The sequence below is a fragment of the Netta rufina genome, assembly GCF_964035555.1.
Source record: "Netta rufina genome assembly, chromosome: 16".
Classification (NCBI taxonomy): domain Eukaryota; kingdom Metazoa; phylum Chordata; class Aves; order Anseriformes; family Anatidae; genus Netta; species Netta rufina.
Genome location: NC_140140.1, coordinates 2336096 through 2360810, shown reverse-complemented (window position 1 = coordinate 2360810; position 24715 = coordinate 2336096). Strand labels below are relative to the sequence as shown.

General features: G+C 50.3%; 2 protein-coding genes across 2 annotated transcripts; both read right to left on the bottom strand.

Moving 5' to 3' along the window:
- Positions 1 to 1096: 1096 nt before the first annotated feature.
- LOC311215403 (thyrotropin-releasing hormone receptor-like) lies at positions 1097 to 8933 on the bottom strand (the record flags this gene model as incomplete). The annotated part of the gene is made up of 2 exons (XM_084296531.1): positions 1097 to 1474; positions 8148 to 8933. 2 exons carry the CDS (start codon positions 8931 to 8933, stop codon positions 1097 to 1099), a joined length of 1164 nt encoding a protein of 387 aa, XP_084152657.1.
- Positions 8934 to 17584: 8651 nt separating this feature from the next.
- On the bottom strand, positions 17585 to 20724 carry OCSTAMP (osteoclast stimulatory transmembrane protein; the record flags this gene model as incomplete). Its single annotated transcript, XM_084296900.1, has 3 exons — positions 17585 to 17926; positions 18747 to 19791; positions 20681 to 20724. 3 exons carry the CDS (start codon positions 20722 to 20724, stop codon positions 17585 to 17587), a joined length of 1431 nt encoding a protein of 476 aa, XP_084153026.1.
- Between the last annotated feature and the right edge of the window lie 3991 nt (positions 20725 to 24715).

Below are 24715 nucleotides of genomic sequence, written 5' to 3'. Positions count from 1 at the left end.
GAATATCCACTTTGCTTACTAGATGACAGCAGCAGTGAGCATTGTTAATGCCTTATAGGCAGTGCCACTTATCACAAAACACTTTACGGACTTTTATGAATTATTCTTAGGAAATAAGAGAACTGTTTCACCTGCCATTGAAACGCAGCTGTAGCTGGGACAACGTGCTGCTTGATGGTATGCAGCTGCACCATGCCAGGGCTTACAGGACAGGGCTACCAAAGGCTATCCAGCCAAAGCAGCTGCAGGAATGTAGACCAAAAAAAAGGCAAGATTATTCAAAAGAAATTCAGGCCACAGTGTTGGAAGTATTATTATTATCTTAAGGAACACAGATTATTAATTTGATCATTTTTTTTCTGTAACAAATCCAAGTGGTCTGGACCTTGGGTTTGCACGCTACCAGCACAGCAATATCTCCGGGAGCACAGGGTATGGTTCCTGATGCCCAGCTTCAGCCATGCATAATGCACAAATCTCCATCTGAGAGAGTCAGACTGGTCTCTTCAGGGTCATGGACAGAAAGGGTCACACCTAGGGAGACATTCGTCTCCTCTCCTTCCTCAGACTGCTACTCTGAGATGAGAGGAGCTGCTTCTTGTGCCCAGCTGTCCCCATTACCTCTGACAGTGCTCCAGAGGAGCAGCTCACATGGGTGCCTACATTATAGGCACCTGCCTTTGGGAAGGGGATCCTCACCCCCTAAGAAACCTGGTCCAGTGTGTTTTTTTTTTTTTTTTTTTTTTTTTCCCCTCCCTTGACTGCCCTTCTCTTCCTGGATTTTCTTCCAGTTCTCTGGCCCAACTCAACAAACAGCAGCACTTGCACGTAACACAGAATGGCATTGCGCTGCTATATTTAACTACAGATTCTTTAAAGATGCTAAGCATTGACCTGCGCCTAACACGTCAACAAACAAGAATAAATTAGCATTAAGGAAAAGCAAATTAATTCGCGTCTAAGAATCTGTTTTGTTAAATGCCCTGGAGAGGTATTAACTCAAGCTTGCCGCAATGCCAAAGCAATTTCTGTTGGCGTTTTCCCAGCACGGTGCATGCAGCCACATAGCTCCTGCATTGTTTCAGGGTCCTGGTATTTATTTGGCAGGCCTGCTTTTCCTTGCAGGTGCCGGGAGGCTGTTCAGCTCTTCTTGTTCGGTGAGGAGATCCGAGCTGCCGTGAGAGCAGTCCTTTGTGATGCTGTAGTACACCGGGGCGCTGTGCAGCGTGGGGTTCTCGGTGCTCTTCTGCTCGCACTCCCAGAGCTTCCTGAAGGCAGCCCTGAATTTCTGGGACATGAGGTTGTAGATGATGGGGTTGATGGCGCTGTTCAGGTAGATGCACGTCCGGCAGAAGAGCAGGAACCAGATGTTCAGGTACGGCGGGTCCATGAAGGAGTTTACCACCACCAGCGTGCGGTAAGGCATCCACAGGAGGGCGAAGAGCACCACCACCACTGCCAGCATTTTGGTCACCTTGTTAGAGGGGATAGGCAAAAAGAGAAATAGGCAGATGGTGCTGAAGCTCCAGCAGAGCCTTCCCACCTCTAACTGTGCAGGTAATTTATAGCATCGCACATATCTCTCTTCAAGGATTTAAAATAGGGTCACAAACCATGGGACTGTCTATTCCTCACTGAATCCATTTTTGTTCATGAAATAATATTGCATAAATACAACCTTTAAATGACAGATTTTCACCTACCACTCGATAGACTTTGAAATGTCAGCACAAGCATCCATCAGCCTGGAAATGAGTTGGAAATAACCATGGGAATTCCTGTACCAGAAAACAGGTATGAAAATTGCTCATAATGTTAAATCAGTGAGGAAATTAACTTGTGTCAAAGTGGGATCCTAAGTTTTTTAGGTGCCAGGGGTGAATCTCAACTCCCTGTCTGGGATCTCCTGTTTTGCTATGCCTGCTGTGCTCCCAGGGACAGGCTCCTGGTACAGAGCAGCACTGGGAGCAGACGAGACTGCCTGGAGTCCTACACAAATTCCTGACTTGCCCTGATAGGGGAGCTGCTCAGCTAATCAGTATGGGTTATTTTAATTTGCAGCACACTAGGGAAGAACTACATTAATGTATTAGGAACAAGAAGATATTGAGAATGCAGGAGCGAGCAGTAATTGCCCTCAGCTCAACTCAGGCTTGCTTAAGAAAATGTGTTTTTGTACTGAAACTCCAACGATCCTAATAATTTTGACAGCTACATGTATTTTGGGTAGGTGACAATCATCCTTCTGCAAGTGCTTACAGAATACATGCGTCCCCAAGGAGGAAAGTATGAGTAAACACCGATGCTGCCCACATATTAAGGTGGCCGTGTTTCAAATGTCAAAAAGGGGGTTGTGCACTGACTCCTCTTCTCTATAAGGAAGCAAGCACTTGGATCACACTTGGTCTTTCAGCTTTTCTTGGATTTTTTTTTTTCTTTTTTAACTTAGTTACAAGCAGTGATTCCTTCCTGTAATGCTTTGTGTAGAAAGAAGGGGTGGTTGGCTGTGGCAACAAAACTTTTCCTACAAGAAAGGATCCATTGTCAAGCCGAGGCCAAAATAGAAGTGTTTTGCTGTGTGTGGTTTAACGGGAATGTGAGGACACTGCCCAGAATCAGATCTCGCCGTGATGCCGTGAGTGCCTGGGCTGTTGCTAAGACTGCAGCATGTTTGCTGTTGCCTTGGGGGAAGACAGAAGGGATTCTGAAGAGAAAAGCTTCAGAGCTTTCTAGTGCCTTTCACAAGGGTGGCTGGATCCATCCCACAGGCTTTTGGTTTCATGCTGCTAGGATGAGGCTGCTGGGTGACGATGTGCTTGGTAGCAATGGTCCTGAACACAGAGTCACTGTCTGCCCTGAGCCTGGCAGGGCAATAAAGGCTTGACCTTTCCTCACCAGGGGAAGGAGCATCCTCCTATGGGCTGTGAGACTGCATTGCTGTGGGACAGAGCTCCAGGTACCACGGGAGCCCAGGAAGGAAGGATTTCTGCCTGAGGAGCCATGCATGTGAATGGGACCCGTGCTCGGTACCTCTCTTTCCAAATATCTTTACAGCAAGATAGACACAGCCACAATGGAGCGATCAGCTGCTCTGCTGCCTCCCTTGCACCACTTCTCAGGTTTGCAGAGAGAAAGGCTTTGGGTATATTTTTGATTCATCTGAGGTTAATATCCTGAGAACATGAATGAACTTGATTTGAACAAAAATGTGATAAAAGCTGAACCCTACAGCAAAATGCAAACAGCTCAACTCAAGTGATCCTAAGTACAGTTTCATTCAGGATTTAATTCTCCCCTACTGAGCAGTTTATTCAGGCTGCTCCTCCTGGGAGATGTGCTTCACCATCCCATCCCAAATGTGTCCAGGTCCTGCCTGGAAGGGGCCTTGCTAAAGGGGTGTCCCTGGGACAAGGCTGGAGGGAGCCTTTCCATCAGCTTCAGTAGTCCTACTGCAGTGGGATTTCTGCAAAATGCGTCCTGGAAAACTTAAATAGCACACCAGTGTAGGAGGAGGGCACCGAAGCGCACACACTCCTCACTCAGCACAGGGATTGTCTCCATTTCCGAGGTGCCGAAGTGTCTGCTGTAGAGAATAAACCTCCAAACTTGTGTCCGCTTAGCTCTGTTCTCTGCCAGGTGCCACTTCTGGCCGAGAGCTTTCTGCACAGTGAAACATCTCCCTTAAAAGCTAATCGATTAGACCTGGTCACATGCTTGTTTGTGAGGCTGAAGCATCTCTGACCTCTTCACTGATGTAACTGTTTGCTCAGGACACCACGATGTTTGTAAAGAGGGAGCTGGACTCTGCCTCACCGTGACAAAGCCAGAGGGATTGCATCCTAGGCTGACAAGTAAGTTGGCTGCAGTCCTTTCCAAGACCAAACAAAGTTTGTTATGGGAAAGAATTAGTGATTCATCTGCTTTTAGCCGGAGCTGCCCCTGCTTTTCGGCTGGCTGTTACGGAAGCGTTGCAGTGCCTGACAACACCTCTACCCAGACAGCAAGAGGCAACACAAGTGCTGTCACAAAAAGACCTGTGCTTCCTGCTCCACGTCCTGCAGCCCTGCAGAAAAGTTGTCATCCTGAGAGGGGATACCTGCTGAGGAACTAGCACCACAGGGATTTATTGCCTACTCCTACTAAATGCCCTCGGTGCTCACCAAGGATGCTGCATCCAGGCTGCAAGGGGAGAGGGCAGCCCTGCCCCGAGCTTGCTGCGAGATGAAATTGGCCTCATAAGCCAACTGTTCTCCTGGGGCTGAAGTTGTATATGGTGCAGGATGGCTCTTCTGCTTAAATCCCCATGGTCTATCCCAAAGTCACATCTCTGTCACAGGGAAAGCAATCTCCGACATCATCTCCATGCACAGCTGAAACCCCTCTCCCTGCCTTTCCTCACTCTGCCTTTCCTGGGAGAGTAACAGCAGCATGCGTTAGGTGCTCTGAACTTTCTTCTGGTGCCTGATGGAGAGTTTGGGAGAACGTGAGTTCACTTATCCCTATCTGGAGCAGTCTTCAGGCATGGCCCAATAAAGCAGCTGCACCCCCTAAAAAAGACAGATCCTTATTGTTGCTTCAAAGCATTCTTCAGGGAAGCACCAGCCAGGGAGAAAACTTCTCCATGAAGTCTCACAACCCCTGTGCATGCTGTGTGCACGCAGAAGCCACAAAGGGGCTGTGGCTGGAAGGAGGATGAAGCTTTCAGCCCGTGTTCCCCAGGCCACTCCCAGCCAGTGCCAGGTCTCCCTCTCCCAGCACCGCTGTCCTGAGCTGCTGCATCCTTTTTTAGGAATCCCGCTCCCTCTAGTGGTCCCTAGCGGGTGAAATCCGTGCTCGGAGGTGCACCCTCACTTTAATCTTCCCTGCTGGCAGCTCACGTACTGCTTTCACAGCCTCCTCATCGCCCTTCCAGCTTGGAGACCCGCCAGCATCTCTTGCTGGAGCACTTTCTGGTGCTGTGTCCTCACGGCTGATGCTCAGGATGAGACCCATCACCAAGGCACCCCCCTGGAAATTCCTGGTGACATTTTCAAGGGCTGTCAGCACTTCTCTGGAGAGTGTGAGAGCTGGGTGTCGTAACCCAGGCCTTTCCACCCTGGCCACGGGTAGTTCATGAGCAAAGAAACCCACTTGTGGGCTGCTCACCAGCCACAGCTATTGCAAAACAGGGTCTGGTGGGATGATTTGAGATGCTGCTGAATTTCTTCCTCCCAGAATTTCTCTCTAATTTTGAGGCAGTGTTGCAATTGCTTTCGGAAAGCCAGAGAGGACATCTTTCTTCCCGTGAAGATGACCCAGGGCACCAGTGTCCAAGTTGTACCAGCCCGTTGCATCAGGGTTTTTTTTGCTTCTGACTTCCTCAGGAGCAGGTTGTGGAGGTGAACCTTGCCCAGAGAAGGCCATTCTGGTCCCTTCTGTGCCTCTCAGCAGAAGACATTTCCCATCTTTCCTACAGTCACAAGGGCTGGCACCCACCTCTGCTAAAGCTGACCTGGGGGGCTCCCCTGGTTCCAGGCTGGGGGTGTTGTGGGGCCATAGCACCCCCAGGAATGCCCTCTTCTCTGCTCACTGCTTCTCCCATCCCGTATCTCCATCTGCCAGCTCTGCTCCAAATGCATCCAGCTGCCTCCAGCCTCACACTAGTCCCCTCTCGGTGATGTGCCGGCTCTCGCCCTGCACACTGCAGCAGCTCCTGCAAATGTCACTCGTGGTCCCTGCTGTCCCCACGCAGGACAGCTCCAAGGCAGAGTTCTGTGCTGACCCTGCGGGGCTCCCAGGAGACCTCCTTCCTCCCTGCCCGGTTGCTCAGTTGCTTTTTTCCTTGTAACTAGATGCAGAGCCGTGACTCACTGCAGCCATTGCATCAGGATGCAGTACTCCAGCTGGGCTTCAGGCAGCACTGGGGGAGATGCTCTGGGAGGAAGCGGGTTTGTTACGCTCAGAGAACTCTTCATGCTGCCCAAAGCTCTTATAAAAATGTTGGTGTGGTTTCACTTGCTTATGGTGCACAGTCATACTGGACAGTAGTATAAATTTCCTGTGCATGTATATAACATGAAGTGACCGTGTATCACAGCCACCTCTGGGGTGCAGCATGGCATCCATCCACGTGGCCAACTATCCGACAGGCAAGCGGTGGCCCAGCTGGGGTTTCTTTCTCCTTTGCTGTCTCAGCACAGGCTGCCTCGAAGTGCTGCTGGTGTGAAGTCAGAAGGAAGCTGGGAACGTGGCTGGAAGCCTCACGAAACAAAACTGCTCAGAAACAGAAGTTTGAAGTCACCTTGCCTGCCAGTATTTTAGCTGCTATTTGTGCTTCACGAATAGCTTATGAGCAGCTTGGATCCAGGATTCTTCCTTATTTCACGCTGCCATGAATGTTAGAAATATGCTCTGAACTGGGAGCATGGTCAATACCTCCCTGAAACCTCCAAAGTCCAGTGAGGGGGAAGTAAATTCCCCCAAATATGATGATAGTTACAGTCAAATGCACTGATATCCCTTATCTCTCTGCAAGGCAGGAGGTGAGGATCAAACAAATTTACAAAGTGGCTTTTGCTGTTTTCCACTACAAATAGCAGCGCTACTGCTTTCTCTCCTGGGTGAGCAGGAGATTCACAGCAGGTTCTCAGAGGCTTCAGCTGAGCTTCTGTTAAAGAGAAAAGCTGGGTGATTGCTTTCTAATTCCACAAATCATCACAGAGCTCCCTATAGAGTGAGAATATTGCCGATGATGATCACAGCACTAAACACACACCTGTATAGGGAGGTAGGTGTTGGTTGTGAGTAGCGATAGAGAGACTCCCCCTTTCAAAACAAGTTCTGACAATTTAAAACCTCGGTGACATCTTCATTCCTGATGAGCCCAGCTCTGAGATGTAAAGCTAGCCAGGGGCAGTTTTTGCTAAGATATTTCAGGAGCTAATGAACAGCTCAAGAAAACTACCGGTGTAACAGAGGAAAGAGCACAGGATGTTTCCAGGGGCTGGAGTTCCTTCATCCAGCCCCTTGGGACTGACAGCCTCGGGCACTCATCCTAATGAGGCTGGAGCATGCTGTGTGCAGTGCCCACCCCACGGCACAGCCTGTGCAGATGTGGCAGGAGAGGTTTCTGCTCCTTGCCCATGCAGCTGTGGGTGCTGCCCTGTAGTGACTGGGGAACTTGCTGCGGAAAAACCCTGCACCAGCAATTGGGAGAGCAGTCTGGTGCTGTTACAGATGTTGGTGCTTGCTTTAAACCTTTCTGGGATGGAGCAAAAGGGAGAAAAAGCTGAACTAGAAAGACTTAAAAGCTTATAAAGAAATAATACTTATTCTCTGAGCTGCTTGCTTCCCTCTGTGACTGTGAATCGTCTCTCCCGGGCAGTGGAAGTTCCTGTGCAAGTCAGGCAGCGAGTTGGATAAATGATGAAACTAATTTCAGCCTGGCTGGAAATCAGGTCCTGCTTGCTCAAACTCAGCAGGAGAGGCTTAAGCCAGACCCCAAGCTTCAGCCCTTATCTTAAAGCAGACCACGTGTTGAAGTTTGAGGCTTGAGCAGGATGCTTTCCTGCAGGAGTCCCATGCTCAGATACTGCCCCATCCCAGGAGGTGGGTGAGAGACAGTAACTGCTTGTGGACAGAGAGAGGAGGAACAAGGCGAGGAGATGGAGACAAAGCAAGCAGCTGGATGACAGAGGAGTCACCAAGAGGAACACCGTACCGCTGGGACACTGAGGTGCCTTCCCCAGCCACAGGGAGCTGGGGGCTGCAGCCAGGGCTGGCTCAGAGGATGGGTCCTGTGTTCTGCTGGCTTTCCCTTCCCTTTGCTTTCCAGATCTGAAGTCACCTGCCTGGGACCCGAGTCCATAATGTGTCCTGGCACCCCCCTCCCTGGGGAGGCAATCAGGAATTAATTATCTAGCCAAACCCCTGCACTCTTGCCTCTCCCAAGTGATGTTGGAGGCCAGCCAAAGCAGGGGGGAATCCATCTGTGCTGCCAGACCCCAGCTTGCCTTTGGGATACCCCCTATGCAGCAAGGCGACCCTCCCAGCTCCCCACACAAAAGGAAGCAAAATATTGGGGCACCCCTTTCCCTGCCAGAATCCCCCCCCCCCAAAACCCCTCAAAGCACTGAGCCCCAGCAGCCCACCCAGCAGGGGGACCCTACCTGCCTGCGGGAGCTCAGGGCCCCCCTGTTGCCCCGGCAGGAGAGCTTGAGGGAGCCTCCCTGGTGCGTGGAGCCCAGGCAGGGGTGCTGCGGGGTGGCGGGCAGGGGGCTCATGAAGAGGATGCGGGCGATGAGGCCGTAGAGGACAGTTGCCAGTCCCAAGGGGATGACGTAGAAGACAGCGAAATCCAAGAAGTAAATGGGCATGTAAAGGCTTCTGGAGACCCGGTAGCCACAGGTGACCTGCGCCCCATCCAAGAAGGTGACCTGGGTGGTGTCCACCAGGAAGAACCACATGAGGCAATAGAGGGAGGTGAAGAGCCAGAGCGAGGAGACAATGCGCTTGGCGCGGCTCACGGTGCAGAGGAGCTGCGCTTTGATGGCGTGGCAGATGGCAATGTAGCGCTCCACCGTGAAGGCGGTGATGGACCAGGCGGAGATGTTGATGCCCAGGTACTGCAGGTAGGTGATGCAGAGGCAGCCGGCGTAGCCGTACACCCAGGAAGCCACCACGTCCGAGATGTTGGGCAGCCCGGCCGCCAGCAGCACGATGAGGTCGGCCACCGCCAGGCTCACCAGGTAGCAGTTGGTGGGGGTCACCATGTGCTTGGTGCGCAGCACCACCAGCACCACCATCACGTTGCCGGCGATGCCCACGCCGCAGATGAGCAGCACCAGCAGGATGGTGACCACCTGCAGCTCCAGGGGCTGCCGGGGCATCCTGCCCAGGGTTTGGTTGCCGCTGCCGGCCGGGCTGGCTCCCGGGCTGGCCGAGCCGTTCTCCATGGGCGCTGCGCGGCTCCTGCGCGGCTCCTGCGCGCCCCGAGCGCCTTCCCCGGCGCAGCCCTGCCGCGAGTAGGGGATGGTGAGCGCCCCCCGGCCCCCCTGTCCTCCACCCCTCCTCCCCGCCCACCTCTTCTTTCCTCCTCTTTTTCTCCGGAATTCACCCCAAATCTTGCTGTCTCCCGCTCACCCACACCCCCCTCCCCGGGTCTCTGCTGGGGAGCAGCCAGGAAGCCCCCAGCCCTCGGGAACCCCCCAGCTCCCGAGACACCCCAACCCCCGGGACCTCCCAACCCCCGGGAACCCCCAATACCCGGGATCCCCCCCGAGCCCTCGGGATCCCCCCCCTGCTCCCGGGGTACCCCAGGATCCCCCAGAGCCCCCGCCCCCCGTGCACCTGATCCTGCCGGGTCCTAGCTCACCGCTGAGCCGAGGAGGAGGAGGAGGAGGAAGGAGCCCAGGTGGGGGGGGCGGTGGCAGGCTGGAGACCCCTGGGGCAGAGGCCCGGCACCTCCTGGCAGGAGGCTGCAGGACCCAGGAGTGTGGGTGCCTGGACTCGGAGCCCAGCCACAGGCACTGCCACGTCTGAGGAAGGAGAGGGGAGGATGAGGAGCCCTTCCTTCCTCCCTCATCCTCAGGAGGATGGGACCAGGGCGATGCCTTGCCTGTTTCCCTTGGGCTGGGGCAGAGGATGCCTTCCCCCTTCCCTGGGGGTCATTCAACCCAGGTAGCAACCTCCTCGAATTATTTCTCCCGCAGCCACCCCATCCCAAAGAAGCACGTCGGTTTCACTTCAGGAAAGGCTTACCCACCCCTGGGCTGGGGGATCCGGGCTCTTCCTGGCAGTTGGACTGGGATATCTGCTTTCTAGCTGGTCAGCCGGGTGGATGCAGCATTTCCCCGACAGGCAGCTAACACAGCAGCAGCCACTACTTGCTGTCAGCTCCCTGCTTGCTTCTGATGTCTCCACAGTCCCTCAGAAATACATTTTCACACTGAAAGACCAACTGTGATTAGAAAGATAAAGTGCTAACAATACCCTAACCCGTGGAGCGCAGGGAAGGGCAAGGGGAAAAGCTCGCTTTTCAATTAGATTGCATTTCGGGTAGCAGCACAGCCACCCCGTTAATTCAGACACCAAAGCACATCACCAAAACGTGAGGGATCTTTCTGATGCTGGGTGATTCAGGTCTGGGACTTCACGGGCACATTTCTAAGTCTGTGTGCTGCAGTCCTGGTGTGGATAAAACGCCACATAATGGCTTGGCCCCACACTCCTCTCCCTGCCAGCAGCAGTCTGTCCCCAAGCTCTGCCTTGCTGGGACAAGCAGTATTTTCCCCTTTCCTCTAGGAAACCTTATGCCTCCAGTTGGCTCCACGAAGTGCTATCCCTGTAGTTTTTTTTTTTCTCTTTCTCACACACACACCGACATTTCATTCAAGTTCGTCTCAGCTAGGAAGGACAAATTCTCTCTCCTTCCCTTTCTATTTCTTCCTTAGGGGTCCTGCTCCAGGACCTCACCTCTGCGCATCAGCCCCAGGCTGGGGAGGCAGCAGCAGGTCCCTGCCCTCAGAGATCTTCTCAGGATGCATTTGCTTCTACTTTTCCCCACTTGTTTGTTAACAGATGCACTGCAATTACAGCTGTTTCATGGTATTTTCTGCAGCCAGCAGTGTGTAATGCTGCGATGCCTCACTGGGAGGCAGCTCCAGCACCCCTGGGTGCTACTGACCCACTGGAGCCAGGCCGACGGCACCCAGCACCCACCACTTGGCAACTCTGTCAGGCACAAGGCACCACCACAATTATAAATCCTAATCAAAATTACCAGCAGCAGCACTGTTCTCTGGCAGGAGCGCAGCTTGGTTATTCTGGTTGCAGCATCCTGGTTGCTTTACCCCGGGTTATGTGCAGTGCCACAATACATTATCGCTTGCTCAAGTTGCCCCCTTCAGTCCCACTGTTGCTCCCATCTGCCCTGACCCTTCTCCAGTGTGAATAAATCCTCCTACCTGTGGAGCAGCATGTGTCAGGAGGTAAACGAGGAAAGGTGAGATTTAATCCTATCACATGTGTTTTTGGGAAGGAGGAGGAGTGAGGGCATGTGTGTGTGCTCACACAATCAGGGGTTTGCACACCTCAGTACTCAGGACCAGCTCTAGCACAGATGTGACAGCCTCATACAAAGTCCCTGGTGCCTGCTTTTCCTGAAGCTGCTGTTGGGCTCTGAGCTGTTATGGTGATTTTCCTGTTCCTGAAAATGATAGCTATTGCACACGGAGGGGAGGGGAAGGGTGCTGAACAGGGTGCTCCTCTTCCAAGTGTAATTTCACCACGATGAAAGCTTCTGCAGCGTTTTGGAAAGAGACACTGAAAGCGGCACAGAGAAATCCTCCCAGCATCTGTAGTCTACTCTGCATTTCCCTGCAAAACTTAAATTCACCTCTGAGGGGATGGGGACTTGCATGGTAGCCACGTCTTTGACTCTCTCTGCTTTTCTTTGGGATTTGAGTCCTTTCAAACAAGTCAGACTTCTCAGCTGACCAGCAGCAGCACTGAAAATGAAACCCAGCCTGCAACCCAGCCCTTTGTTGAAGCCCCTGGACCCTTCTCTCCCTTCCTTCCCCTTTGTCTGCAGTGTAGGGCAGAGGATGTGGTGTTCAGCAGCAGCACACAGCCTGCAGCCAGCCCAGCCCAGCCTGGCCCTTCCCCTAACCCACACAACCTTTTTTCCTGGTGCTTTATTGTCCAAACACTCGTGACAGATTTCTGACTGATGCAAGAGGAAGCATTCAGCCTTTGAACTTGGTCATTTCAGTTTCTCAGCCTGCTTCAAAGGACAAATTGCCATCAAAGCCCTGGATCTCCCCCTGTCCAAGACAATTTCTGGCTGGGCCGTGGTGGGCACACAGGGGAAGGAGGGGGCAGCGCAGCCCCTTCCTGCCCACTGCTTACTGCTTAAAGCCCTTCTCTGGCCCAGGATCTCTCACCACATTTCAAGTGTGACTTTTTGCTGGTTTAGGTGACTTTTTATTTATAATCTCTGTGGAAAATGAATTTGCAGAATTGGTTTCTCTCCCTTCTCAGACATAAAAGTGTATTTCACCAGCTATTTCAAGTGGGGTGAGGAATTGCAGGCTGGGACAGCGTATAAATAAGAAACAGTTAGTTGAAAACATTTCTGCCAGTGATTTAATTTCCTCTGTTGCTCATCTGCAAAGAAACCCAAAAGCACTTCCCTGGAAGCACTGCGAGGTACTGGGGTGCCCAAGCACAGAGGATTGCCCCGACTTAATTTCACCCCCATTTAGTCCATGAGCCACAGCACTTCGTGTTCCCTCTGAACTGAGGGGTTGTGGTACAAGAGGAACTGCTGGAATCAGCTTCTCTGAGTGCCTGAGAAGGGAGCTGGTTGTCAAACCTCCCAGCATCTTTGGAAATTGGTGATGTGTAGGGTTTGGGAAATCCAGGGGCTTTGGAAGGTGCCTGGATGATGAGCTTCTGTCCAGACACAGTGGCAGTCAGCCACCTGGGAAAACCAGCACTGCTGCTGCTGCTTCTCCTTCGGTTCTTGTGGGCTGAGGGCTTGTTACGAACCACTGATGTGGCAATGTGCAGTTGCAAAATATGAAGCATCGAGTTCAGAATGAAACTGTGACCCGATCTGCATTCAAGAGAACAATGGTGAGGAAAATGTTTCCTGTGCATTGCAAATCACTCCTGGTCTCTCTGCAGCTGTCTCACATCTCCAACTCGCTTCAACACAGTTTGGTTCCTCCTTGGAAAAAACAATTAGCCTCTAAAATAATTTGCTCAAAAGAACGAGGTTCTAAAAGCCCTCAATTTGCTTCACATCTGGCAGATACTCCCAGATAATTACCTGGTATCTTTTTAGGGGTGATGGGATGCTCTGCCTCGTGTTCAGCTATGGGTGCAGACGGTCATGCACCACATCTGCCACCCTGCACAGATGCCAGGCACCCCAGGGCATCCAGATGGCACTGGGTGTCTCTGCTGAGGCAGGTTAGTCCATGTCCATGCCCCCTGCCAGGCTAGCATATGCAGTAGGGAAGCAGCAGGGAGCACCTGCAGTTCTTCTGGGGGGGGGGGGTTATGAATTTAAGCTTTCAGCCCCAAGGCAGGAAACAGTCACTTTTTAACAGTACTGGGCATCGGTTCAGGACAGCACAGTGCTGACATCTCTTCTGCTTCAAATCAGCCTCTGGCAACCTTTGCACTTAGGTAGCGGTTTGTTTATCACCTCTTACCTCTAAAGATAACACCTCATCGCTTTTCCATCCCTCTTGTTTTGGCAGCAGCACCTTGCAGCCCAGCCAAGGCCCCAGGGCAGGCCGTTCCTTGCAGGAACGGCACAAAAACCCTGTCTGAAAGGGGCTCTCCCCATCCCCAGCTGTCTGTAGGGTTTGGAGGAATATCCTCAACACCAGCAGTGTTACTGGGATGAGTGGTACTGGTGGCACTGGGAGCAGTTCTGTCCTCCCATCACAGTGTGGCATGGTGAGCTGGGCAGAGTACGCACCATGCTGTGAAATAGCTTTTATTAGCTTTTGTGTTTATTTATATTGCCTTCTCTAAGAGCTGGTGTACGTAACCATTGCTTCTTCATTGAAGTTATGGCTATAAATAGGATAAACACACTACAAATGGACTTTGATCAAAACTCAGGACATATTTCTAGAGAGAGGTGGTTGGCTGGTTTGTTTGCTGCTCTGGTGGTTGTAGGCTTGTGGCTCTGAATGAAATCTTTCCCAGAGCATTACCTTAGCTGGACAGTTCACATTTGCTGCTATATATTAAGGCCATTCATTTCCCCAGCCAGCCAGACAGAAGCAGGAACTTAGCATATATGTTATCTACACTTGCACTTGTTTAAGGTGAAAACCCACAAAAATACACCACAAAACCCCAAGGATAACAGGGGCTTCAGGGCAGATCCTGTCCCATACCTGAGGATCTTTCCATCCCCTGGGCTGACCACACCGGTGGAGGAAAGAGCAATCCGTGGGCCTTTCTCTCATGTAATTAACGCCTTTAATTAGTTTGGTAAGAAACTGCAAACCCCTACAAGTGTAAAGGAGAAAACAGGCGAACATGCCCACATCTGGAATCAGCAAAGATCTGGGCTGGTGTTGGCATTAATGAGCAACAGGGGTGTTAAAAAGGGGATTTGGCCCCACCGCCAGCTGCCCACTGGCCCCTGCAGAGCCCCGCAGCCCTGCCTCTGTCCTCAGCACCCGCCAGTGCCTGGCCCTGAACTTTCAACTTCTCAGCTCCCCAGCTGCCAGAAGTGGTGAAATCTGGCCCTGCAGAGCCCGCGGGGGCAGTGAGGAAGCTGCAGAGTGGGTGCAGTGTTTTTTTTCTGTATTCCCTTTCCCAAAGCAGTGGCAAATCCATTTTCAATGAGGAGTAAAGCAAGCCTCAGATATGGCTCAAGCCTCAAATATAGCTGATCCTCTCCAAAAAAAAAAAAAAAGCCTGACTGAGCTTCCTAAATATTTCCTAAACATTTGCTTCCTAAATTCGAGCCTGAAGGTTCCCCATAGGACATGGCCAGCACAGGATCCAGCCCCCACCAGCTCCTGGGATGTCCCCATGGTGCTGGCACCACTCTGGGGTGATGCTGGGCAATGGGTAAGGCACAGGGAAGTCACAGCTTCTGATTTAGTTTCTCATCAGCAAAGCAAGTGGGGTAAGTGGCACAGTGATGCAGAGACAGCTTTCAACATCCCCTTTCTCCTCCAAACAGCTCCATCGGTCAGCTCCGTGTAATGTGGTTGGGTGGTGCCACCGACCCCAACAATGGCAGCCTCGGGTGCATTTGTTTTGCTATGGTGTTCAATTCCATCAGTCTTCAGCGCACACATATTTAACACCAATATGATTTCTTCTCTAAAATAACCATAAGTTATTAAAGTGACTTTTCTTCCTACATCAGAAAAAAAAAAAATAAAAAAAAATACACACTTCTGACACCAACGCGATGACAATTCACGACACTGATGGTGTAACACATCACATTTATTGCCCTCCTTTCCAGTGAACAAACTCCAGCATTGCCATGAGAAAAGCCCATTGATAGCCTCCGATGCTCCTTCCAAGCCCAAATTCTCCCCTTGCTGGTTTCTACGTCTGCTGAAGCTGAAACCTATGGGCGAAGCCACAGCTGCCTCCTGTGGCAAAGGCACAAAACAGGGCAGGAGAACTGGCCCGTGGGTGCTGCCAGGCAAGGTGGGCTCTGCTATACACAGTTCCCATCACTGAAACCAGCAAAAATGGTGTGATGTGCACCAAAAAATAAAATAAAATAAATAAAATAAAATAAAATAAAATAAAATAAAATAAAATAAAATAAAATAAAACAAAACAAAACAAAACAAAACAAATTCTCCTTAGTCCCTGCAGACACACCTGTAGAACAGAGAAGACAGCACGTCTCTGCCTCTGGATGATGTATGACGGCTGTGACTCCAGGAGCACGGGCAGAGCAGCAGTGCCTCGCTGATTATTATCCTTTCAAGCTGATGTAATTACCCTAATCAAGGCTTCTCTGATGCTGAACTTTACTGTCTGGAAGCATAAAGTTTCCAGAATTAGCCTTTAGTGGTTAAAATTTAGGGGGAAGCTGAAGGAAGCTCTGCACAGGAGAAGGGAGAACTGAGCCGAACCAGGGTCAGTTTTTCCTAGCGAAGAGGAATTTTCAGGCTGAAAATGGATGTTTCAGGAGCCCTTCACACTAGTGCAAGGCAGCACCAGTGCAAAGGATGCAGTGGAACACTCTGAGTGGCTTGTAGTCCTCAGAGTCCAGCTCTGGGGTCTTCTCTGCTCCAAACCCCCACCTGAACCTGGAGACCCATCTCTGGACCTGGACATTGCTCAGGGAGGTTTTCCAAATGCTACTGGCTGAAAAATAACGATTTCTTAAAAGGTAATGTATGTCTCTGTATGTATACATGTATGTATGTATGTATGTATACTGTATGTCTCTTGCCAAAAAGATGAGTCTTCTCAAGGAAAACTGCTTTAAAAGATGTGCTCGTTGGAAGGCCACGTGCTGCTGGCTTGCCAAATGAAGGGTTCCCCCAGTCTCCTTGCAGCTCTTTAACCCTTGGCTCCAGGTAATTTTGGCTACTCAATGGGCACGTGGAAATCTTTCTCCTTCCCTAAACAGAACATCACAGAGTGTTTGCTAGAGAAACCTCATAACAAAGCACTCTGGCAGCTGCAGAGGCAGAAAGGTGCTTAGATTAATCATTATAACAGCAGGGAATTAAGAAACCTGGGGAGATAAATACACCAGGGTTTTGTTAGATAGATGCTTAAAAAATAATCCAGACCTACTTTGTTTCAAGCATCTCAGAAGCTGAGAGAATTTTTTGTATCTGCAGCTGCCACTTCACTTCTGTAATTTAATCTCATTGAAGTGCATTATGTCAAATAATTACCCTAATGAAAACTCTAATGGGAGACGAGAGGAAAATAATAGAGATGCTTTGAAGAAATGAAGCCGCGAAGTTACTTTGTTTTTAACCCAGCACCGGTTTAGCTTCCTCTCCTGGCTGTTGCCCTTACACAGCTTCTGATCTGCCTCTCTTTCCGAAGAGATGTCTCAGATGTGGCTCCAGTGATGAATTTTGGCATATTAGATACAGCATCATCCTTCCAGAGTTTGAAGCAACCCAACATATAAAACTAGCTACTGCTTTAGGCAAGTCCAGCCTTCCACGTCCTGCCCCTTTCTGTTCCCCGCTGAGCATGGGCTCGGCTGTCAGGTTTCAGCCTCACACTTGTAAAGTTCCCCTGTACATCGGCCTGAACTGACCTTTTGTTGGCTGGTCTTGTCCTCTTCTGCTATTCTGCTTCTTCAACTATTTTATCTGTGTTATTTTGGAGAGGCCTGGTGAAGTGATTTCAGCAAGTCCTCACACACTGATTTCCACCCCCACCCATGCCCAGGAGGTGGGTCCATGCCCATCTTGTGGTCGTGTGGGTCTTCAATGCATGTCAGCAGGCTAAAAAACATTTTGTGTGACTGTGTGTGTGCGAATAAACCATCTTCTAAAGGCTAATAATTATCCCACCTACACAGATCTCTATGCATGAAACTGAAAGAAAAACTCCTCAACAATTAAATTAATCATCTCAAATGGGTTTTCCTTCTTGCTGCCTGTGGGATAATGTCAGAGAAAAAGGAAGTGTGCACTTCCTCCAGCAGGGCCGGGGGGAGGTAAAGGAGCTCTTCCCCCACCCTGACTCCCACATATTTCCCAGTTAGCCTTGCCTAATACTGCCAACATCTTCCCAGTCATCCCAGTCATATGAGCTATATCAGGTCTTTTTTCCACTGGTCCTGGAAGAGCTGACTCCAGAAAAAAAAAAAAAAAAAAAAAAAAAAAAGAAAAAAGAAAAAGATTAGTAAGTTTAGCCATTTTTTTCTTAAATTAATATTAAATATTAACATTTGGCTTTTCTCTCTCTCCCTCTCTCTCTCTCTCTTTTTTTTTTTCCCCCAAATATTTTTCCTGGATTCCAACCACTTCTCTGACTCTAAAAAAAATGAATTTGGTGATCCCTTTGCAGAAGCCTGCACCCATCCACTGCCACAAGGTGTTTCCTCGTGTTTCCCAAAAAGGCCTCAGTTTTTCGGGCAGCTTTGCTCCTCCGCATACTTCCTGGACAGCTTGCTGTAGAGGTAAAGTGCTCGCTCTTCCTCCCGGCTCTCGAAGAAGGAGGCCGCGATTTTCCTGCACAGGCGGTGAGCGTAGGTTTCCAGAAACACGGTGGCATAGATGATGCAGAAGAGCAGCACCATGACAAACAGCACAGAGGGGTTGGGGGGCAGCGGGGGGCTGATGCTGCAGCGGGCAGAGCTGAAGGTCAGGTAGTGATGGTAATTCTTCTCGAAGTCCCGCAGGGTCAATCCTTTGTCAGGGAGCCGAAACAGACTCACGAAAAAGGGCAGGGGCTGTATTTTAGCCTGGAATAAAAAGAGTAAGAGGTTAAATGGGGTATGAATGGAACAAACCCAACTGGTTACCACAGAAATATCAATCTGGAGGTGTGCAGTCACCCTTACAGCTTGTTTGGGTGCAGTGAGACAGGGGATTGAAATGTGCCTCAGGCTGAGCAGGAATAACTGCAACTGGAGTGGGCACCAAGTACATGGCACGGTGAGATCCAGTCCCATCATCTTCACCTGCTGCCACAGTGACTGTGATGGGGTGCTCCATGTGAGATTCACAGTGAAATATAGTCTAGAGGGTACCAGGAGCTGCATATTTGAATATTAGGGTGTGTTTCTCAGCCCTGATTGTTTTACTATAAGCAGGAATCTGAGCTAAAAAGCTGGGACTGGGAGCTGCTGTTTAGGTATGTGCTGCACTGGAAGGAGAAATTGAGGCTGTGCGTGGTTTTGCACCTCCCCACATACCCAAGCCTTGTGTTGCTTGTCCAGCTGGCTGCTGGGGAGGGAAGAAGGCAGCATGTAAAGCCCCACAGGTAGCTGTCTCCACCGGCACCTCCCGTGATGTGGTACAACACAGCAGGTACCCCACAGAGGGAAGCCAAGAGATGTGCCTTCCCCCGACGCACAGACATGGTGCAGGAGACATTTTGCCCACTGTGGCTGACACTGTGGCTGTGACTTTTCCTTTTCAGTAGCAGCTGTCTCGAGCCCCCTCCTCCCTCCATCCCTCCTGAACACTGAGCAGAAATGCAGCCCCAAGCAGGGCTTGGTTAGAGGGACAGAGAAGCCGATACAGAAGCATGTCCTGAGCAGAAGGGGACCTGGCACTCACGCTGTATTTGATGCTGAGCGTGATGGGCACCACGGAGAGATGAGCAACCTTCCTCACGGCTGTGTCCGCCACGCTGAAGGTGACGTGGTCCATTGCCACCACCACCAGCATCAGCATCAGGGCCACAGCGAGGCGCAGGGCCTGCACCAGGCACAGCAGCACTTCTTCCCGGGACAACTTCAGGCCCGTAGGCCGAATGAGGTTTTTGGACCAGCCCCCCAGCAGGTGAGGAGTTTTTCTGTCCACAGCTAAATGCTCCAGCTTCTTGGTGATGTAAAAATTGTCAAAGCGGAGGTTGGTGAGGTAATTTTTCAGATACCACGCAGACTCAAAGCAGAGGTAGATCATGGAAAAGCCAGCGACCAGTTTGTTGCCCACTCGTACGGAGTCTTTGACCAGTTCTTCAACAGCCAAAAAGTCCCTCCTGACCTTCTCACCAGCCAGGTGCATCTGCTGGTTAATCAGGGAGCTGTTGTGAAGCAGTGAAAACCTAAAATGCCCGTTCATAGGCCTCCAAATATTAATGGAGTTACTGGCTGCTTGGATCTCCTCCCCAAACTCCCAGGAAGCCGTCCCCAGCAGAGCAGTTGAGTTCAGCAAGCTCTCGGAGGAATTCTTGCAGATGCACTTGATGACCTGCAGAATGGTTTTAATGTTGCTCACGATGTTTGGGGTCACATTAACCGCCACGATCATAATGCAGCTCGACAAGAGGAGCTTCCGACCTTGCTTGGTGCCCAACGTGGGCATGATCATGCTGAAGACACAGCGGGCAGGGTGCACCAGGAACAGGGTCAGGAGGAGGAGCAGGCTGAAGGAGACAGCCATGGCCACAGCAAGGTGCCAGGAGTACTCCAGGGAGGCAAAGAGCCAGTTGTAGAAGAGGCCTCCGACCACAGCGGCGAGGCAGGAGCACTGCAGGAACAAGGCCCGCAGCTCTCTGCCATCTGCAGGGACCGGCTTGGAGTAAATGCACCATAGATCTGCCGCCATCCTGCTCACCCTTGGGAACAGAAAGTCTTCACAGTAGGCACAGACACTCAACCTGTGCAAAGAACAAGTGGCGGGGTGTTAGCAGAGGAAATACGGAGGCACTAATTAGGGGGCTTTGTGACCTCCCTCTCTGAGTGCCTCTGGTCTCGCTCTGCCTCTCTGCCAAGCCGAGCTGTTGACACCGAGGTCTTTCCTGCAGCCACGTGGGCCAGGAGAGTTCAAGGCATTTCTTGAATTGAAGTGCCAATTACAACGCTACAGCTCCTCCTTTAACATCAGCAGAGGAAAGCATTATATTCTATAAAAACCGTAATAAAGCCACTTGGAGGGCTGAGCTCTAGCCATGGCTAGGAGCAGCTCTGGTGGTTAGGTAGAGGATGCTGGGGGAAGAAAAGCAAAGAGGAGGTGCCTGGCTGCTGTGGAAATCATTAGTTAGCCTTGTAATTAAAAGGAGTTCAATGGATTGGAGGAGGTGGAGTAGTCTCTGCTCTCCCTGCTTCTTAATAGGAAAGCAGACAAAAGGCAGCAAGTTTAAGGGTGACAAATACTGAGCCGATCAGAGAAAACAGTTTCACACTAATGTTCAGTGCCAGAGGAAATCTCCAAGGATAAGAATTTGGCCTTTGCAGACAGGATGAAATGTCCCATAGAGCTATTTAAATGTCTAATGAAAACAAAAGTTTGGGAAGAAATACCATTTCTCAGGCCTCAGAGGAGGAATGACTCTCCAGAGACCAGAAAACCTGGTGGGGAGAAGGATTCTCCCACCACAATTTGCAACCCCCTCCCCAGGATCAGACCCCACCAGGCTGATTCCATCTCCCCTGTCCTGGCAGGAGAGATGGAGGAAGAATTTTGCCTGGCAAGCCCAGCTAATCCTTTTACTGAAGGTTTTTCAGCAGAAGAAGGGAAGCAGAGGGAGCGAGGCAAACACTACATACCAAGCAGCAGAGATGTGCCCCAGCCCTGCCGGTAAGCTCTCCATGCTCCGGTGCCTCATCACTCTCAGAAAGGATGTTGGAGGCAGCCGCTGGGTGACCCACGGTAGGAAACCAAGGCACCTTGCACCAGGGAGCAAGGACTCAAAGCCAAAACGAAGGTCAGCAAATGCTGGCAATTCCTGATGTGAGAGGGCAAAGCTGGTACAGACAGTCCAAGAGTAACCCCACTCCAGTGCTGCCCAGGCTTTGCACCTCCTTGGCTCTTACTGTTAGTGGAGAAATCCTGGTGTATTGTGCAGAAATCTTGGTGTAATGACACATGGCCAAGAAAAATGAGTCAGTACGGAGTGACCAGGATGGAAGAAGCATCACATGGGGACTGGGGTGTCACTGTCCTCTAGTGGGAAACAACTTGCCTCATCCTAGCCAGCAGTAGGGTGAGGATTGCACTGAGAGAAGATTCCACTCATACAGCAAAGGGGAGTTGAAGGCTGCAGGGAGGCTATGTTTGTCCAGCGGCTCTGGGCAGCAAAAAGTGTTTGTATCCCTCAGCAAACCCGGCCAAAAAGCTTCCACTTGGCTCCAAATCGTTCCCTGTGGGCTGGGGTCTGAGGGAGGGCTAAGATGTTATATACACCAAACCAGTAGCCAGCAAATGAGCTGGAACAATAATTGCCTAACTTTTCCCAGGGCACAATGAACAAGCTTGCTCTGCTTTATAAATAAATAAATACATACATAAACAAAATTTAAGTATAAAAAATATATATTTTTTTAAAAAGGTGTGTGGGGGGTAATAAGGGAAAAAAAGGGGGAAAAAAAGAAAAAACAAAAAAAAAAAAAAAAAAAAAAAAAAAAAAAAACGAATGCTGTGAGCACGTGTGTAGACCTCCATACAGATGTGCATGGGCTGGGGTGCAGGACATGGCCAGGACTGTGCCAGCTCCATGAAGCAACTGTGACATCTTGTGGCCAGGCTCTGCTAGAGTACTTCAAGGTCTGCGTTCATCTGAGCTCATAAACTACAGCTGTCAGTGACTGGAGACTTCTAAGGAAAACTGAGGAAGTGAAGGAGAAAATTGGGGCTGACGAGCCGGTGAGCGGGATGTGTGCGCTCTGTGTCCCTGGGGTGCTTCAAGGGGCCTCCCCTGGCCAGTCACCAGGAGTTCATGGCCCAGCACACCATGGGATGGCTGGGCTTGGCAGGCTCCAGTCTCCACAGAGCTCAGGATCTATAATTTTCTTGCTCTGATATCCCTAGTGTAGACTTCCTAGCACTTTAGCAGACGCAGAGCATCTTGCTAGGACACCTGTGAGTCCGACCTGTGGTGACAGGGCAGCCACCACGTGGTGACGGTGCTGCACGGGGCTGCAAAGGACAGCAGCAGCAGTCTGGGGTGCCCCCTGCTACGAATTTTAAGACAATGTCTGGATGATAACAGAGTTGCAGAACTGCTATGATTTAAGGCTGAAGGTACTTTCACAAATCAAGAAATTGAGGGTGTGGGAGGGACCAGCCCAACAGCAGTGACACTTTCTTTGTTAAAAACCACGTGCAAATGAAAAACTTACAGTGATACAGTCAGCTCATGTCGGTGGTTTCTACTATAGAAATATAGAAAAATACCAGCAAAACTTTGTGACTGATCTGGGATGAATATGACAAGGGAGCCAATGTTACCAGACCTGCAACAGCTTAATTTTGCCCATCATGCCCTGATTTCTGTGTCAGGACTCTCACTTTCTGTCCTGAACTCCACGCATCGCTGCTGGGTACAGCCAGGCTATGCACAGCCCTGGAGCTGCTCAGTGCTTCAAAGCCCCACAGTGCTGGTTGTCTGTGCAAACAGTTTGTAAAGACACCCAAACACTTCTGGAATAAAAGAACCTACAAAATGCTTTCCTACTGTAAATAAACCAGAACGATTTTCCTCCAAGCGTCTCAGGAGAACATGTGGACGTTCATCCCAGATTGGATGGGAAACATCAAAGGAGTAAAGCAGAGATATTCTGGATGTTGAATTTCAATGCATGAGTGGCATTTCCTGTTTAATTAAAATTCACAAGCAGGCTGCTAATGTGAGTGGCTTTTGTGGCAGTTGTTGGATTCCTGCATTCCTAGAGAACTGGTACATAGGCAGGCAAAGTTCCTCTGAAATAACAGGGTTTAAGTAATGGAAGGTTAATGCAGCATTAAAAATGCCCTTTCCAGGGATTTTTCATATCTCTAGCCACTTCACAATACCTTCAAGAATAATAGAGTTGACTTACCGTAAAAAGCTTCTTTCAGTGATTTTTAGCACTAGCAGCAGCAAGCAGAACTGTAGCTTATTTATGTAGGTTCAACCTTGAGTCCCAGAAATACTAAATCTTTAAATCTGCTTAAATAAAATAAAATAAAATAAAATAAAATAAAATAAAATAAAATAAAATAAAATAAAATAAAATAAAATAAAATAATAAAAGCCAGAACAGTCCTGCTCTCATAGATGCCTAGATACAGAAAAGCAGAATTAGTTGATAGTGCCATCCATACCCCTTAACCAGATCCTCTGGAGGCCCTGGGAAATGCACACAGCCTCCTGCTTATGAAGAGGTTAAAGCAGGCAGAAGCCAGGTCTTTGACTAAAGCAGGGGCTTAGCATCCTGGTGCTCCTTGCACCTTTCCCAGGTCTGCCAAGGCCACACTGTGGGACCACGGGGAGGTCCCCAACCCCCTCCCTGCCTCAGTTTCCCACCCCTGGTGCAGGGATGGGGACACAGCAGATGCTCCAGCAGCCGGCGGTGGCTCCCTGCAGGAGCAGCAGCCCTAGCTGGGGAACAGGATCAGGGACAGCGGGGTTCCTTCCTGCCCCCTGGCCCTGGGACAGCAGCACCACGCTGTTCGCATCCAGACAGCTGGGAAAGGGACCTGCAGGGAGCAACTTGCCCTACTTGCCCTTCCCAGTCCAGCCTGGGCTCACCACAGCATGACAAAGCCCATCGATGCAGAGAGCCCGAGCCCTGGGAGGCTGGCAGGAAGATCTCCTGTTCCTCCCAGGGAACAATGCCAAAATCACAGGGGGAAAGCTAGGGGAGGGGGTGGCTCAGGCTTTGCTTTTCTTCCCTCTGTCTACAGAGCAAACAGGACAAAGCGACGTGCTAACAAATGTGCTTTATTGTACATTTTCCATGATCATTACGGATTTTGTTAAGCTGAAGGATTTTGTTGAACATTAAGGATTGTTTTTTTCTGAACTTGATTGATCAAAGTTCCATGTTCGGCTAGTTTTGGAGGTTTCGGTTCAACCTCAAGTCCCTGCCTAAGTGTGACCTTAAGGTAATACCCAGCAGCAGCAGCAGCAAGCACTGGCCCCAAGGGCTGCATCACCCTGCCAGCTCCAGCCTGGCCCTGGGCTTTGTCAGCAGCATGGGGGCAGGAGGGATGGGCTGGATCCTCACCCCATGCCACCAGCTGTGCCACCAGCTGTGTCACCAGCCCACACCATCAGAGAAAAGACCCAGTGGAGCCCAATCCAGAGTCCAGTCACCAACCCTCCTTAAACCAAGAATCAGATTCTTTACCTTCCCTTCTATCTATTTCAATGACTGATCCTTAAAATTAAATATTTTAGATTCTTACAGAAATTTAAAAAAAAAAAAAAGGATAAAACGGTGATTAAAATCACAGTCAATTTGCAATGCTTTCATTGAAAGTACCCAAGCAATCAGAAATAAAAAGATGTTAAGAATCAAAGCCTACTTTTCAGAAATGTCAATAATATTCCAGCGCAGCTTGCCCACTGACCTGTGACTCAGCAGGTCGCTCACAAGTATCAGTCTCACAAACCTAAGACTGGCCACGTTCCCAAAGCTGAAACACCACTGATGTCCACACAATTATGTCAGAAAAAAAATTGGCCCCAAACCTCCATCTGCATTCAGTGCAAAGAGCCAGGCAGCGACTGAAATCCAGGTTTTCAAAACATTGCACAGGTTTGGAAACAAACTGGTCCTTTCCTGTTCCCAAAGCATGGGGCAATGCACTGAGTCCTA